Consider the following 18590-nt stretch of genomic DNA (forward strand, 5'->3'; position numbering starts at 1 on the left):
AATAACTGCTTTTGGGGATTTCCTTGATGCATGGTAAATTTTTTTCTACACCTCATTTATTTTGTGTCTTTGCTTATAAAATGAGTTTATCGGCAACAGATTTGTAGGATTTTTGCTTTCTTATCTAATCTATCACTTTTTAAATTTTATTGGCTTGTTTTATCCATTCACATTTAAAAGTTATGATGCTGGGGGCAGCTGGGTAGCTCAGTGGATTGAAAACCAAGCCTAGAGATGGGAGGTCCTAGGTTCAAATCTGGCCTCAGCCACTTCCTAGCTGTGTGACCCTGGGCAAGTCACTTGACCCCCATTGCCTAGCCCTTACCACTCTTCTGCTTGACTCCAAGACGGAAGGTAAGGGTTAAAAAAAAAAAGTTATGATGCTCATAATTGGATTGATGTTTTCCTACATCTGTTTCTAAAAATTGCTTTCCCCATGTTATCATTCCTCCATTCTGCTATAAACACAGATATTATGTTCCTTCAGTTACTTTATTTCGATCTTTTTTTTTTTAAGGTAGCCCTATTTCTACTAGATCTTTTCTCCTCATCCCTATTGCTCGCACTCTCTTTTTTGTTACCCTTTTCCCTTTAGGCTTATTTATTCATTCTCCTCTTTTGCTTTTATCTGGTTATATATTTTCTCCTTTTCCTTTTCACTTTCATATTAGTCAAGTAGATTCTCTCTTCTTCTCCTAACCCATTTCACAAAGCACACTGTTCATTCACTTTTTAAAATTTCAATTTTTGCACCCCTTTCAAAAAAGGATTTTTCTCACCATCTTCATTATCCATATTCTCTAGACTTCCATTCTGATTTATGACTTCTATAATCACATGATTTCTTTCATCTTTTGTTCTGGTTAGGCTCAGATTTAGAGGATAGCTCACCTAAGCTATATTCTGAATTCCAATGCTCTTTGGTACAAATCATATCATGCCTTTTCCCTTTTTCTAGTAGATGCAGAATGGTCTTGCATTATCTAAATGCCCTTTGTATCTAAAGGTTTTTCTCCTGATGGCTTGCAAAATTCCTTTCTGAAGTAAATAGTTAAATTTAACCGCTAAGTGTCTTAGTGTTTCATTTTCTATGTTCAGAAGTTCTGGGAAGTACTCATATTATTTCCTTCATTACGGTGCTAAAGTGGTTAGTTTTTTGGTCCTATTGTATTCTTCTTCGGAGACCTCTGATCCTTAGGTTGTCTCCATACATCTTATCTTCAAGATCTATACGGTTTACTGGTACACTGAGCATATTTTCTTTTAGTGTATTTGCCTTCTGTTTAATTTCTATTTTCTAGCTTGTCCTTCACTACTGTATATTTGTATTTCGAATCTATTCTCTTTTTTGTTTCTTTGGTGATGTTTGCCATTGCAGATTTAAATTGTTCTAACTTCTCTTCATTTTTATTGGGCAGAGCATGAATTATTTTCATAATTCTCATTTCTCTTTTATGTCACTCAATTACAGCATATTGAGGTTCCATTTTCTTAGATTCCACACTGTCTTGTATTTCCTTAAGTGTTGGATCATCTTTCTTCATTTAATAGCTTTTATTCATAGATACCTAAACTCTAATAGCTGGAGACTACATTTCCTTCTGTTAATATTTTTCCTGCTGATTTTTCTGTGTTCAAGGTCTCTGGGATTTCTTTTTCCTGAAATCTTTTGTATTTTCAGTCTCTTCTCCCCCACTTCCTTCACTTATTTTTCTTATCATTCACTTCCTGACTCTCTCTCCTCTGTGGTTTCCTTGGGATGAATTTGGATCTTCACAGCTCTTAGCTTCTTCCCATAGTGGATAATTCACCAGCTTCTCTATCCCAAATGACTTTAGGATAGTCAGAGATGGCCTAGTTAGATGCTTGCTCTTTGCCTCAGACTCAGTGAAGTGCTGCATAGATCCTCATACATAGGGCATTCTATTTCAGTGACCTGTTGTTCCACTCCCTCTATTCCTTAGTTTTCTGGGCCAACACTGGTAATTCAGAACCTGCTTTCTCAGGCACCAGCAATTCAGAACTTTGAAGTGTTAGTGCTTCCAGGATGTAGCCCAAGTAGACTTTTGCTCCTAAAAGGCTACGTTCAAATTAGCTGTCAAGGCCTAACCAAACTTCTTTAGGATGGAGCCAAGGTCTCTATAGCCCTGCAAAAAAAGGGAGGGAGGAACTGTGTGCAGGGATAGGTTGTATTCCTTGGTCCACTGTGGCAGCTTTGTTGTTGGTAGTGGGGGAGGTGGGAAAAAGTACTGAGTTAGATCAGGGTCAATTCCTATTTATTGTTTGTTTTTAACCCTCTTCTGAATTTTGAGTGCCCTAGATCTTGGAAACAGCTGAAGTTGCTTTATCTTTTGTGCATAATTTCTGATGTGGAAAGTTTGAAAGATTGTAGGGATCACAAAGAATATTTGGTCTACCATCTTGTTGTTCATGTGACCCAGAGGTCTCATTGTTTTATTCTTTCCTCTTTTGTTGATTAAATATTTAGACACATAAAATTTCCCTCAGTACTGGTTTGGCTATGTCTCAAAAGTTTTAGCATGTATGCTGTCTCATTCTCTAATGAAATTATCTCGTTTCTAGGGGTTCTTTAGTGAACCAATTCTTTATGATTAAATTATTTAAATTCCATATAAGTGAATTCTTTCTTCAAAGGCCCTACAGAAATTGTCATTATATTTTAGTCATAAAGGATGTGTTCAAATTTGATACCTTTTCCTCTTTGTTTGAGGTTTTTATGCTCTAGGTGTATGGTCAGGTATTACAAAGGTTCCACAAACAGGGCCGAAAATAAGTATACTTCTGATTCCTACTCAGTATTGTAGAAAAATCCATCAAGTTTAACTTTTTAAAAAATTTATTCCTGCTTTTTTGTTTTTCATTATAGAGGATTACATTAAAAGTTCCAACTATCATATTTTTGCCATCTGTTTGTCTTTTAGTTAACTATTTTCTTTAATTAGATGCTATATAGTATTTGAAACATAATATTAAGTATTGATACTATTGCTTTGCCTATGGTACTTTAAACAATATAATTTCACGGTTTGTCTCTTTTACACCTATTTTTATTTTTGCCTTCTCTGAAGTAATGTTTTAGTAGTTCACATGAAGCAAAATAAAATTGTTCTCCAGTTTCTTAATTTAACTACGAGAATCTTTTGTTTCAAATGTGTTTCTTGTAAACATATTGTTGGATTCTACTTCCTTATCAATTTTGCTGCTCTATTCCATTCTATGGACACTCGAATTAATTTCATTTGTTTATTGTTATCATTATGTATCTCACTCCATAATATACTTCTAATTTTCCCTCTCTTTAAAAGAAGGTAGTGAAAGAGAATGTCATAAAAACTAGTGACCTATAATTGAATCAATGTGATTATTCTACTTTTCTTCCTTTTACCCTCTCTCAAATGTCAATCATTCTCACTTTTACTTTCTTATTTTCCCTTTCATGATCTACTTGAAGTGAATATTCACTTTCCTTATGACTGTTTCCTTTCTAATACTATCCTTTGTTTTAAACCCTACTCACCCTCCCCACAACTCTATTTCTCTTCTGAGTATATTTCTACACAAAACTATACTATTTTTTCCCTATCTTCTTCCCCCCTTCTTTGCATCAGAGAAAAATAATGTTCATGTTGGTGCCATATCCTACCACTTCCTCCATGCTTGCATAAAAAAACAATAAATTTTGCTTCTTTTTCCTTCTTTCTCAGTATATTCTTTCTTTTCTTTCTTCTGAAGGTCATCAAACAGTACAAAGATACTCTTATATCCTCTCATTTCTTTTTATGACCTTTGAATACACTGAAGTTCTGAAGATATTTGTTTCTTCTCCCCCTATTAAAATATAAGTACTTCATGTTTCTCTTCACTCCTCATTTCAGTTTTGGTTCAGTTATGCTATTTTTTACTAGATCGCTTGAATGCCCTCAACTCTGTTGAAGATTCATTTTTTTTTTCACACTCTAGGGTTACACTAAGGTTAAGTTATTCTTTGCTGTTAGTCTTTATCTTTTACTTTTAGAATATCACAAGATATCCTCTCCTTTGTAGTAGATTTCAATTCTAATATGAGATGAATGTGATTCCTTGACATTAAAACTCTTTGAATCTGGAGGTTTGAAATATTTTTTCTTTGACCTAGAAGCTCTGGATTTTGGCTAGCCATATTGCTAGAAGTTTTTATTTAAGAAGTTTCTTTCAGGAGGCATTATGTTATAATGGGGTCTGGACACTTTTCATTTATTTCTTGAAAATGGTACCATGTTATTTTTTTTATCTTGGTTTTCAAGGAGCCCAATGATTTTTAATTTATCTTTTCTTGGTCTGAAGGTACCTTATATTTCTTCTATTTTTCAAGCTTCTGATTTTGTTCTAATATTTTTTGTCTCATAGAGTCACTGGTTTTTTCTGTTTGGTCCTTTATAATTCTCAAGGACTCCATTATTTGAGTAAGGTTTTTTTTACTGTTTTGTTCTAGCCAACTTATTTCTCCTTATAATACTTTATTCTAGATTTTCTTGATTATGTAATTCATTTTAAAAATATCTTGCTTCATTTCATTTATATATTCTTATAGTTCTTACAGGTCAAGCGATTTTTTTCTTTAGAGACTCTTTTTGTATTTGATGGGAGTTATTTTCTTCAGAATTGAACTTTTGGTTGTCCTGAGATGCATTAAATACATTTCTTTCTTCTAATAAATTAAATATAAGTTCTTTCACAACTGATACCTCTAGCTTTAGCTCCTAAATTGGGGTTTTGAACACAGGCCAGATATTTTCCCACTCCCAAAGCACGCCCCTGCCCCTCCAGGGTGGTTGGACTCTACTGGGTCTAGATCTCAATTACCCAGGCCTGTTTCCTTAACTTTGAATATAACTAAAGCTTCTTAATTGTTGAAAAGTTTCAGGTATCCTAGAATTGTTAAATTGAGATAGCTGGATCTTTACTGAAGAATCAGAGGCCAGATGTTTTAGACTTCGGAAGCCCCTATAATGTCACAATATGGTATTGACAATTCAAGGTTCACATCCAGAATATGAACATTGTAGGTTTCTAAATGTATAGGAGGTTTCTTGTCTAAGCCTTCTGGTCTTTCTTCCCAGAAGTCTCTTCTGTTTCTACTTTCTTCCAGGTTTCTTTTTTTGGGGAGTGGGGGGGAATGAGGTAGAAGATGCAGGGGCTTGAGCTGGGCAGGGGTGGGGGTGGGGGTAGGAGGAGAGAGAAAGTACACCTATATATGGAGTCAGCTACTGTTGGCTTATAACTGCAGTTTCAACCATCTGTGTTATGTCTTGGAAGGTATCACCCGTAGATATGGGGGCTGACACCTGGAATATCTCTGATCTTTAATGACAGACTTACTTCTTGAATGCCTATGCTCACAATTGGCTTTTCTGGTAGGATCCCTTTTTTACAGCTTGTAGTTGACTTTTTGCACAATTCTAGGCTAGATGAAGACACTAATTTAACTTCTCTTTGGATTTCCTAATCATTATCTAGTCTGGTACTATACTTTTAGGTTTTTGGTGAATAGCAAATGTTTTACAGTTTGGTTTCTCTGTGATCATTCATTCAATGTATCTTAAACTAAAATTCACCACTCTGAACTTAATCTCTCCATAAAATAAAAGCAGGCCTCATTTTTCTAAACATTCGCCTCCCAAAACATTTAAATTGAATGCTGCATTCTAGGAAATATTCTGGCTTCAGTTCTTGCTATTGCTGACCACAATTGTTCTAACCTTCTTAAGTTGACTGACTACATATAGCAAAGAATGGTGGACAATAAAATGAAAGAGTCTGGTCCTCAAATGATAGCCACTGTTTATCACCAGGCCAGGGCTCACTTTTTCCTACTGGATCTGCCACAGCTTCTACTCTCTGCCGGCAAAGTCTATGAAAGCTCAAAGCCCCTTACTAAACAAAATGAAGTAGTAAGTTAGGACTTTTGAAAATATTCAGTCCTATATTCCAATGATTATTTTTAAAAAGCCAACTAATTTATGAAACTTCTCACCTCCTCCTCCTCTTCTGAGCCACTCTCTTCACTGTCAGATCTTGGAGCTACTTCATACCTAAATAAGGAAAAATGGTCTTATTTTAATATATCTCACTATAAATACTAGGATAAATTACTTCTGACACTTCTGATATTTATAAGTAAAAGAGAAAACAACTCAAATATTAGCCAGTGCTAGATGCAACTGGCTTACATACCCTGGATTCATTTCAAGCCATGCCTCTAATTGTCCTGCTTTGGGGGCATCTGTGCCAGTGAGGATTTTCCCACTTTCTACATGGATCACTTTCACAGGGAGATCACTCATCTGACTGGTTTCATCCAAAGGCTGAAAAAGAAGAATAAAATTTCAATGTCCCCATTATTTACTGCAGAGCCAAAGTTCATGACAAGATTAGATAATGTTAATAATTCTAAAGGAAGGAGCTGAAAGAACCTATCCCTCAGAGCTAATACTAAATGTTCTCTAGGATTAACAAAGTCCATAATAGCCACTTAATTTATTACTACTATTAAAGTATAAAAAATAACCACCTATTTAACATGAATTTTCCTTGATTATATTTCCCCTGGTCATTATAATAATTCCCCCCAGCTTCCCAAAAACTAGAAAAGAGGGATTTTTTTTAAAACTATAGGGAAATGTGGACAAATATCTTCCTAAGGTAAAATCTGACATAATTATTTGTGTTTAGCAACATATATAGTTTTATTAAAGTATTAGAGTGAGAGTCATTTTTTGGGGGGTAAGGATAAAAATATATACAACTTTCTAATGTTAGATGACATTTCAATTTTTTAAAAATCTGTTTCCTAACCTCTCCATCTGGTCCAATTGCAGGTGTCTGCCCTTCTGCATTCTCTGCCTTCTGAAATGAAGAGAATAAAATTGATTATAAAGCACTGCTGAGCATTCAGAGAAATGCCTAAAAATAAAATATAACCAAACTAATAAACAGAAATATTGGTGTCTGTTTTACCTTCTTTTTCTTTTTCTTCTTTTTTTCCTTAGCAACCTGTGCAGCCTTGTGTTGTCGGACCAGTTCTGTCAGGTTAGCCACATATTCATCTGTTTGCTGAAGTAAGTATGCAAGGCGCTTATCTTTCTTCTGGTCAATTAGCTTCCTATATCCTTCTTCATCTTCAGCCTACAAAAATTTTAAGTTATTATTTATTCTGGGAATCATTTTCAAAAAGAAACACCACTATAACCAAAAAATAAATCTCTCTCTAACACACACACATGCACACACGCACGCACGCACACATGCATGCCAGTGCCTCTAAGACTTTTACCATCAGTCTTCTCATCCTCTCCTTCTCAATCCGCTCATTCTCTTTCTTCTGCTCCCGCTCAGTATTGGCATGGTATGTAGCCACTGCTTTTGTAAGTTTTTGGATTTTGCCAGTGACAGATCGATGATATTCTTTAAAATCCTTGGCATGTTGAAGAATGCTATTGAGGTATTCCTGAAATATAAGACCCCAATATTTAAGATTCTACAAAAATCCTCAGATTATGACTTATTTAAGTCAGGCAAAGAATGAAGCTATAACAACTAATACAAGGTAAATGGGGGATTTACCATAGGGTGCCAATATCTGAGGAGTACACTTTTTACTCTCAGGGCACTGACACTGGGGATATGTGGGTAGGGAAAAAGGTATATGTAGGAGCAGTAGAGGAAGAAGCATTTATCAAATCCTGTTGCCTGACCCCAAGCCACCATCTTCCAATAGTCCCATTGGATTTATACCCTTCTCTTGCTCAAGACCCACCATCAAGACTATACCTAAGTAGGATAAGCTGACTGGTTTAAGGATACACACCGCAAGGAATCCAGTAATCCATAGTTATGGCTATAAACATAAACCAGTGTTTCTTTTACTCAGGAGTTTTTATTTCTCTGAACAAATTTGAATAACTGCCAAGATGCTTGACTAAGACACATAAAGCAGCAGTTAACCCAGGGAAACAAACACAAGGGAGATATATTGGATTGTTTTTAAGATTTACCTGGTGCTTTTGCCTGCGTTTCCGCTCTTGTTCAATCTTTTGCTGCTTCTCCAGTTTCTCTGTTATTCTAGCCTCACGAAGGGACTGTCGCTTACTACGTTTGTAAGCCTTGGCATTCAGTGCAGTTTCCAGGGCTGTGTCTCTTCTCATGCATACCACAACTTCCTGACGTAGCTTTTAAATAAGTTCCCATTAAAAAAAAATTAGATATAGTATGTAATTACATAATACTATAACTGCAGCCTTAATTATATATTAATATAATGATTAAATCATAATGTCATCAAAGACTGGAAATATTTTTCACTGCCTTTATAAAGCATTATTTTATAATTTAAACAGGAGCCCTGGTAAACAACTAAAAGATTATAAGTACAAATTGGGGATATAGTATGTGCACTTGAATTATGAAAAGAATATTGTTCAATAAGGGTGGCAGTTTCCTTTTACTACTATGCAATTTTTATTGCTTATGTCACATTTCTGAAATGCCATAAAAAACCAAATAGTGATATGTAAAAGTCATTCATGGACTTCATCTCTGTCCTAAACTTGGTTACATTGGAAATAGTGCAACTGTTCTTTATGAATATAGCTTTTATCTAGAAGGAACAATAAAAGAAAGAGTCAATACAGCTAATAGTTTCTTGTGTGTTAAAAGGATAATTAACTATGCTTTATTTCACTTTACTGACAGTTATCTATATACAACTATTTACTTGAAACATGGATTGGGGATTTTCTTTTCCTAACTGGAGGGGGGATAAAGAAAGGGAAGGAAACAAGGTATAGAATTGAGCCTCTCCTGCCCCACCCCCCAAAAGAAGAGGGTGGCTAGCTCATTTTTTCAAAATGCACAGAAAAGAAGAAATTCACAAGGAAACACAGAGAAGCAGGACAGTTTTAAAAGTAAGATGATGAATTTATTAAATATTTTTTAAACCCCAAATTATATGTAATAGATACTCATGATTTTACATAAATAACTCTTTTTAATATATGGAAATGTTCTTTTGGGGGGAGTTTTTTAAATTCAGAATTTAAAAAGTTTTATGAAATTTCTTGTCCACTCTCTTTCTCCTCCTTAAATTAAAGTTCACCCAACACTGGCACAGTGGTTCAGCCATAAGAACATTCTGGTTCCAGGGTCTACCCCTACCTGTCTCTGAAAGTTTAGCAGTCTGAGTGCTTTGAGTTCAATGGTTGCTTTTGTTCTTAAGTCTCCAGCCAGGGACCCAGGAAGGTTTTCAAGTTCCTGAATTCGGTGGGCAATCCGGGCCTGTAACCTATTAAGGAGAAACCAACCCATTTACATAGGGACATAAAAGACATAAAAATGATTTTTGTTTACAATGTCTACTCTAGATCAGATACTTTAAAAAAGAACTTTCCAAAATTATAGACGCTTAAATTCTGCCCTTACCCAGGACAAAAAATGAGTGGCTAAGTTCATAAGGTAAAGTTGAAGACCAGTTAAGGGAAGTTTATGAAAATAAAAATTAAGTATTGGTTCCAAGGCAGAAAGAAGAGGACTAAGGACCAGGCAATTCAATTTAAATGACTTGGACATTATCATATAGCTGGAAAGAATTAGAGGCCATATATCAACCCAGACCTCCCATCTCAAGGCCTGGTAATCCACTACGGCTCCCTCACTGATCTGAGAATTTACTGAATAGGCTTCTCTTATTTATTTTAATTATTTATTTTTAACCCTTACTTTATGTCTTAGAATCAATGCTGTGTGTTGGTTCTAAGGCAGAAGAGTGGTAAGAGCTAGGCAATGGGGATTAAGTGATTTGCCCAGGGTCACACAGCTAGGAAGCATCTGAGGCCAAATTTGAACTTGGGACCTTCCATCTCTGGGCCTAGTTCTCAATTCACTGAGCCACTCAGATGCCCCATAAATATGCTTCTCTTATAATGGAGGTTTTCAGTTTCTTACATTGGTACTTTTCTGACTAAAAAAACAAAAACAAAAACACAACAAATGAACAAACAAAACAAAACAAAAAAAACCCACCACAGATTTCCTAAGAGAATGCCACTACAAAATAGAATACTGTGTAATATAATAATACTAAACATTTTAAAAATTCAACATCCTCATAGCTTAAGAAAGGTAAATACAATCTTGAGAATGGAAACTTAAGAAGGTTTACCTATACTCTCTCTCCTGCAAAATTTCTACTGGATCAAGTCCTCTTGGCTTCTGGATAGGAGTGATTCGATTCTGTTTCTGATGGAGCTGAACCATAGGGGCAGGCTGGGCTGGCTGCCCAGGGGACTGTGTTTGTGGAGGCATTACAGGAGAAGCTGCAGGAGGTACTGCAGGGGGTGCTGGTGAAGGACGCCCAGTTGGCTGGGGAGGAATCAGTTTCTGAGGTGTGCTAGTGGGGGCTGCAGCATTTGCCATGGGTCCTATTTAAGAATCAAACAGAAAAAAATAAGTTGTGACTATTTCCATTTAAAAAAATATATCATAACCTTAAAACCTTTAAATGCAACTGAAACAAAAAATATGATTAAAACCTAAATAAATTTTAACAAAAATTAACAAATTTATTTCAATAAATGTCTGATCTCTTTTTTATCTTGTTATTTTGACTGTGATACTTCAATAGATCTATATGACCTGACTCCAACCCTCCCATGGCATAGCTTCTCATTTTGTGAAACTCGTACACATATCTTCACAGAATCCTGATCCAATGTGTCATCCACCATGCTGGGACTTTGTTCTATCTAGTTCTCTCTTTCTTCCCCTTTATTAACAGAATTGTCATCTTCAGCAATTGATAAGCCATTCACTTGGATCCAATCTAGTTCCAGATATGGTTGGGCTACCCAGGCGTGCATAGAATATTCATGAAGTTACACCTAGAATCACAAGCTCCCAATAAAAATGGAACAAGAGGACAGATCTTTTCAGTAAAATAAGCAATGGGCCACCTGATAGACTAGGTGACTTAGTGGATGGAGAGCCAGTCCTGGTGACAGTTCTTGGGTTCATATCTTGCTTCAGACACTTTCTAGTTATGTGACCCTGAGCAAGTCACTTAATTTCCATTGCCTTGCCCTTACTGCTCTTCTGCCTTGGAGCCAATACCCAGAATTGATACTAAGATGGAAAGCAAGAGTTTAAAAAAAAAAAGGTAGGTGTTATCATCTCTGTTTTATAAAAGTGGAAACAGATTCAGAAAGAGGTCACTTTACTCAAGGTCATATGACAATTACACGGGAATGTAGAGGACAGTAGTTTAAAACACCACAGATACATTTACTACAAAACCAATCAATGAAAACAAAAAGATCAACAGTAACAAGAGTATGGCTTTTTTTTTGTTATTATGTTCAAATGCCTGCACCTTAGCAGACCAAGTCTCCAAAATGGTAGGGTGGTGGAATTTACTGCTTATCAGGAGCAGTGTTGAAGTACAATGTGTGGACATGGTAAAGAAGAAACCTGTACCTCACAAGCTGGCAGTTCTTTATAAACCCAGCTTGGGCCTTCTCTAGCATCCCTGTCAGTTTTCATGAAGATTCTGTGAAGAATGAGACAACTTTACTTCTCTGTTTTTTAAAATGAAACATCTTGACTTTGAAAGTCTTATGGAGAAGTTGTTACTACCATTCATGCAATGCAATAGTAGGATGAACCAAGGGGGGGGGGGGGGGGGGGTTGGTTCCCTTTTTCTAGTAAAGATTCCAGAGGGGCATGTGAGCTAAAGTAGGACTATCATCAAAACAACTCTGAGGTACCACTTCATACCTAGCCAATATTACAGTAAGGGAAAGTGATAAATGTTGGGATGTGGCAAAATTGTAACACTAATACATTGCTGATGGCATTGTAAATTGATCCAACCATTCTGGAAGGCAATTTGGAATTATGCCTAAAGGCCTTTAAAAGAATGCTGACCTTTAATCCAGCAATACCACTACTAGTTTTGTACCCCAAAAAGACAGTAAAAAAAGGATTGTACAAAAATATTCATAGCTGCGCTCTTTGTGGTAGCAAAAAACTGGAAAATGAGTCTTTCTAAAGAACAGATATGATCATGCCACCCCCGTTTACAAACTCTAGGGGCTACTTATCATCTCTAGAATCGAATATAAAACCTTCTGTTTGACATTCAAAGCAATTTGGTACTATGTCCAAAAGAAACCACTAAACTATGAATTCTCTTTGAACTAATGATATCATTATTAGGCCTATACCAAAAAGGGATTAAGGAAGAAAAGGACTCATGTTCAAAACTTCATAACACAACCTTTTGTTGCTATCATTTTAGCAATTAAATAGAAACTAAAGTGGCATCCATCAATTGAGGAATACTTGAACAAATTATGGTATAGGTGGAGTCAAAGGGAGGAATAGCAGAAAATAGTGCAACAAGTGCAAGGTATAAGAAAAGATGAAGAGAATGGCATTGGAGAGGAAAGTGGTGTGAGGGGAAGGTACAGTTTTGAAAGGTGCCAGGAAATGTTTTCAAAGCATTACTAGCTCACTAACTTTTCCTCAGTCTGTGTAAAGCAATGAAAAGTAAATTAAAATAAATATGCCTAACTCAGCTTCCCCATCTATGCTAACTTTGCATGGTGGTTGAGGATCAAATGAGATAATTGTGAAGTGCGTAATACAGTGCCTATATAAATATTAGCTATTTTTGTTATTTCATCAAATTCCATGGATTTAATAACCATCTCTGTACTGATGATTCTAAAATGTTCCTATTCTGCTCCAGTCTCTGTGAGAACCTCCAATCTCATATTTCCAGAACTGTCTTTTAGACAGCACAAACTGGATGGTTATGTCCAAAATCGAACTCATCTTAACCCCTAATGTCTCCCTTTCCTACCTTCTCTATTCCTGTAGAGGTCCCTCAAACTTACAACCTAGAGTGTTTGTCCTGGATTCCTCACTCTCTTTCATCCCCTATATTTGACCTATTGTCAAGGTCTGCCAATTTCCCCATTGTGTGTGAAGGAAATTATTGAGGAGACTTTGATTATAAGGATCGAATCTAAATTCTGGTGCTCCCTGTAGTCAGCAGAAAAAGCCAACAATAGTGGTAGGGGACAATGAGGCAATCCAGATGCCCCCCTGGGTATACCCCTCCACACACAAACAAGGTCCCTTGCTTTGGCTTCTAGGATGGGGATAGATGAGATGCACTACGTGGTTGTTGCAGTAAGGAGGTTTAGGCCTTAGTCAGCAAAATATGTTTTTAATAAATATATATTAATCCTTTCTTTAGGAATGATCTATGTCCTTGCTTTTTCTTTCATCCTCTCCTTTCTGATTAATAAAAATATTTATGGCCAGACTCACAATTTAATATTAATATATTGTAACCTCTCTTGAATCTGTCCCCTTCTCTCCTCTGACACTGTTACCACTTCAGGGCAGATTCTTATAACCTCACACTTTGATTATTGCAATAGCCTGCTGGAAGGTTTCCTTTCAGCCAAAACAATTTTCCTAAAGCACAGGTCTGATTATGTCCCTCTCCTCCCAAAATTCAGGCTCCCTCCCAATTGCCTCCAAGATTAAATACAAAATGCTCTATTTGACATTAGAATTCTTCAGAATTTAGCCTCTTCATACCTTTCCTGCATTCTCATACCTTATTTCCCACCAGATACTCTTTAATCCAGTGATACTAAGATAAGTCATCTCACAGTCCCACAAATTCTGTCTGCCTATCTTCTATACCTAGAGTGCTTTTCCTCTTCAGCTCCACCTGTTTCTTTGGCTTTAAGTTCCAACTTAAAAAAAAAATTTTTTTTAAATCTTTTAAATTATATCCAGGAACTCACTCAAATTCCACTAGGGAGAAATGACAGAGACCCCAAGATGGCAAGACAAAGTAATACAATACATAATAAACTAAACCCAAAGTAGGAGAGAAGGTTCTAATGATTGGGGCAAGCAGGAAGGGCCTCAATAAGAAGATGGCTTGAGTTGAGCTTTGAAGAGAGCCTGGAGCTCCAAGAAAAAAGCACAAGGAGGGGACTGCACACCTGGAATAGGGAGAAGGAAGAGGGCAGCACAGTCTATGAAAAGTTATCAAATGCTGTAAATCTTGAAATCTCTCAGACTTGTGAATGTTAAAAATTTCCCCATCGGGGAATTCTTAATTGGAACAAATTCCCTACTGAGAAACATTCCCCATTTTGATGTGAGAACTCGCCAGGATGAGAAATGGGAGGACCTCTACTCCACCCGTACTTAAGACTGCTTTAGGAGAGAAAACACCTTGCTAAACAATGAAAGTACTTGGACCCATGCTTATGGTGGGGGGGTGGGGGGGGGGGTGGAGGAGTTCTTTGAGCCAGGCCTGTTTTTAGAATTGATACAATGGGATGCTAGGTACCTAAAAGGGTCTCTCGATGAGATTAGTTGACTCAGCTGTGTTTTCTCTAGTTCAGATTTACTGAGGAGATTGGTTGACTTAGCAGGAATTTAGATGGGCAGTCCTTTGGAAAGTGTCTACAGTAATTGGTAGATGTAGGGACTTAGGGGAGGTGACATGGGAGAAAAACCCCTATATAAGAAAAAGCAGAATCTCTTGAGGAGATATCCTTTTGGAGAAATCCTTTTGGAGGATCTCTGATGAGGATCACTTGGGAAGAATCTCTTGAGAGAGGCTCTGGAGAAGGGAAGCTCTTAGAGGACAATCTCTAAGGAGGTCTCGCTGGAGCTCTCTCTGGTGAAGTCAGCTGAGATGGAGCTGGCCTGGTGTCACTAGAATCCTTGTTTAGGCAGACCTTGTGGTGAGTGTTAAAAGACTGATTGACTGATTCTCTCTCTTAAGACTCAGGTCTAGACCATATTAGCTTGAGGCCCTTCATAATTATTCCTTTCCTACTCTTTCTCTAATTCCTCATTATATTATTAATTAAAAATCTCTATAAAACCCAGTTGACTTGGGTATTTGAATAATTGGGAATATTTCCCTGGCGACCACCTTATATTTGATTTAAAAACCAAGACACTGTAGTGAAACATTTTCTGCGGTCAAATTTACTCACCCTCCCTTATATCTATCACAATTTATATCTTCCACCATTTTAACTCACTACAGTTTATGGGTTTCACTATTTTAAATCTCACAATCCAAATAGAATATTAAATGTAGGGAACTTCTAACAGGTTACTGACTGAAACACAAAAGATGAGGGAGCATAAATGTGTAATTGGAAATGAGGTGGAGCCAGACTGAAGTGCTTTTAAAAGCCAACCACAAGGTTTGTATTCTTGCTAGAGGACACATGGAACCAATGATCCTTCTTAAGCAAGAAAATAAGACTTGTGCATTAAGAATATCACTTGTCTGATACATGTAAAACCCAGTGGAATTGCTCCTTGGCTATGGGAGGGGGAAGGGAAAGACATGAATCAAGTAACTATGGAAAAATATTCTAAATCAATCAATCAATTAATTAATTTTTTTAAAAAAGACTATCACTTGTTGCTAGAGGGAGCTCTGAGCCTCAGTGGGTGATATCAATCAGGTTATTTGTACTAAGTTTGGTACAAAGGTGGTAAGCCCCAGAGAGCAAGGGAGGGTGATAGTAAACTAAGCCAAGACAGAAATGGAGTGAGTCAAAGTTCAGGAGAAGGTTTGGATTTATGAGGAGTTCCTTTACTTCTAGTGTAGGTGAGATGGAGAGATTTTAAGCTTTAAAAGATTATAATAATTTTAAAAATCGTTTAAACTGTGGCAGCCATGTGGAGGATGGATTAAGGTTTTGTGGTGCTTTCCTTATAGCATCTTAAATAATAAAGCTATGCCAGTATTACTGTTGCCATTTTATATACAAGGAGACTGAGGTCCAAATACTTCCTTTGGTTCCAAAATGTTGAGCCACAGAGCAAAGGACAGTAGAAGGCTCCTGTCCTTTGTGAGTTCTTTAATGCAGATGAGAACAGCATGAGTTCTTTTGGTTACCAATTATTTTATAAAGTACCTGTTCTAAACCCAAAGGCAAACTTTTGCATCTGGCCCTATAAGCTTTCATTGTCCTAGATTTCTCTCATTGTTCTAGCCTGCTGAGATTATTTAATTCTGACATTACAGTTCTCCCTCCAAGCATTCTTTTGTCTACAAAATTGAAACACATAAATTTAATGTTTTTTTTCCCCCCAAATTATTGATAAAAATGTCAACTAGCACAGGGCCAAGGACAGATCTTCCTCCAGGTTGAAACTAGTCCATTGGTCTACTGCTACTGTTTAATTGTTTCAGTTATTTCTGAGTCTGTGACCCCATTAAGGGTATTTTTGGAAAAGATATTGGAATTGCTTGCCATTTCCTTTTCCAAGTCATTTTACAGATGAGCAAACTGAGGCAAACAGGGTTAAGCGACTCATTCAGAGTAACAGAGCTCTTACATGTCTAAGGCTGAATTTGAACTCAGGTCCTCCTGACTCCAAGATTTCTTATCTACTACACCACCTAGCTGCTCCATTAATGACTACTTTAAAGTCTGGTCACTCCACAGGTTTATATTTTAACTATACTTTCAGGTAGCTCCAAAGCTTTCTATCTTAACTATAATGATGGCAAAACAGATTTTGTCAGATGCCTTAGAAATTAAACCACATGAGAAAGATTGAGGACTTTCAGTTGTTTCCTGACCCTGTTTACCATTATGTTCAGTCATTATTTATCTAAAAGACAGTTCTTAGGGACTCTAAAAGAGGAATTCCTTTTTAAAAATAACCCTTACTCTTCCAAGTATTCTGGAGGGCAATTTGGAACTATGCCCAAAGGGTGTTAAAAGAATGCCTGCCCTTTGATCCAGCCATACCCATTGCTGGGTTTGTACCCCAAAGAAATAGTAAGGAAAAAGACTTGCACAAAAATATTTATAGCTGTGCTCTTTGTGGTGGCAAAAAATTAGAAAATGAGGGGATGTCCATTGATTGGAGAATGGCTGAACAAATTGTGGTATCTGATGGTGATGGAATACTAATGTTCTGAAAGGAATAACGAACTGGAGGAATTCCATGTGACCTGGAACGACCTCCAGGAATTGATGCAGAGTGAAAGGAGAAGAACCAGGAGAACATTGTACACAGAGACAGATACACTGTGGCACAATCAAATGTAATGGACTTCTCTACTAGCAGCAATGCAATGATCCAGGACAATCCAGAGGAATCTATGAGAAAAAAGCTCTCCACATCTAGAGAAAGAACTATAGGAGTAGAAATGCAGAAGAAAAACATGATTGATTATGTGGTTCAATGGGGATATGATTGGGGATGTTGACTTCGAATAATCACTCCATTGTAAATATTAATGATATGGAAATAGGTTTTGAACAATGATACATGTAAAACCCAATGGAATTGTTCGTCAGCTCTGGGAGAGGGAAGGGAGAAGGGGAGGGAAAGAACATGAATCATGTAACCAAAGAAAAATACTCTAAATTAATCAATAAAAATTTTAAAAATAAAAAAAATAATAACCCTTACCTTCTGTCTCAGAATCAATACTAAGTTTTAGTCTCAAGGCAGAGGAATGGTGAGGTCCAAGCAATGGGGGTTAAGTGACTTGTCCAGGGTCACACAGTTAGGAAGTGTCTGAGGTCACATTTGAAACCAAGACCTCCCATTTCAAGGCCTGGCTCTCTATCCACAGAGCCACCTAGTTGCTCCTTAGAAGAGGGATTATTAAACTTTTTTGTTTCACGTGACCTTTATAAAATCTGATGAAATCTATATAAAGTCTTCTCAGAATAGTGTTTTTAAATGCACAAAATACATAGCATTATAATGGAAATCAATTACACTGAAAAAAAAACAACACCTTTATGGACTCTAGGTTAGGAACCCTTGTTCTAGAAGGAAACTGCAATTTCCTTTCTAGGATGATGTCTCCTTACTAATTCACAAGGCAGAAATAATTTTTAGAGAATCCAAGAGACCAGAAACTTACAATGGATTTTTAAAAATATCATGGAAAGCAAATTCAAGGTCTTCTAGAAACTATAACGGCTTAGTCCTGGAGAAATGAGTAACATAAAAAAAATTTCTTTTAAGCCTTAGCTTCACTCTCATCATCACTTTTCTTCTATTCAGTCTTTATACCTCCATTATACTTATTCTTGAAGTAAAAAAACAGTAATACAAAAGCTTTGTCAAAGGAAGAAAATGTGTTACCTTCAGGCCAGGGCTTTGGGGGTCCACCAGGAGGCTGTCCAGGCATTCCTGGGGGAACTCCTGAGGGTCCAGGAGGGGGCATATTCGGCCCTCCCATACCTGCAAGTAGTGGGAAACAAATACAATTTATTTTTTAAATCTGTGTATGATAAAGTGGAAGGGGACTTTTGTTTCCAAATGTTTATATTGGGATACGATAAAGGAATTAATAAAATAAGCCACAATTCTTTTAACTTTGTACTGGCAAAGCTACATGAGAAATGTGAATCAGTCTCCTTTAATGAAGTCTACTTCAGGATACCACGAAACACACACACACGCACACACGCACGCACGCACGCACACGCACACATACACAC

The 18590-nt window shown here is 36.8% G+C and overlaps 1 protein-coding gene across 13 annotated transcripts in view; it reads right to left on the bottom strand.

The window, feature by feature from the left end:
- SMARCA4 (SWI/SNF related, matrix associated, actin dependent regulator of chromatin, subfamily a, member 4) overlaps positions 1-18590 on the bottom strand; it is a 110920-nt gene that overhangs the window by 50857 nt on the left and 41473 nt on the right. For all 13 annotated transcript variants that reach the window (XM_007488524.3, XM_001362925.4, XM_056822729.1 and 10 more), the window contains exons 5-13: positions 18232-18330; positions 10217-10475; positions 9214-9340; positions 8055-8228; positions 7334-7507; positions 7018-7185; positions 6856-6906; positions 6235-6365; positions 6035-6092 (exon numbers count right to left, since the gene is read on the bottom strand). In XM_007488524.3, the coding sequence (XP_007488586.1) occupies positions 6035-6092; positions 6235-6365; positions 6856-6906; positions 7018-7185; positions 7334-7507; positions 8055-8228; positions 9214-9340; positions 10217-10475; positions 18232-18330 (1241 nt within the window). The remainder of the gene's footprint in view (positions 1-6034; positions 6093-6234; positions 6366-6855; positions 6907-7017; positions 7186-7333; positions 7508-8054; positions 8229-9213; positions 9341-10216; positions 10476-18231; positions 18331-18590) is intronic.

Source organism: Monodelphis domestica, chromosome 3 (assembly GCF_027887165.1).
Source record: "Monodelphis domestica isolate mMonDom1 chromosome 3, mMonDom1.pri, whole genome shotgun sequence".
Lineage (NCBI taxonomy): Eukaryota > Metazoa > Chordata > Mammalia > Didelphimorphia > Didelphidae > Monodelphis > Monodelphis domestica.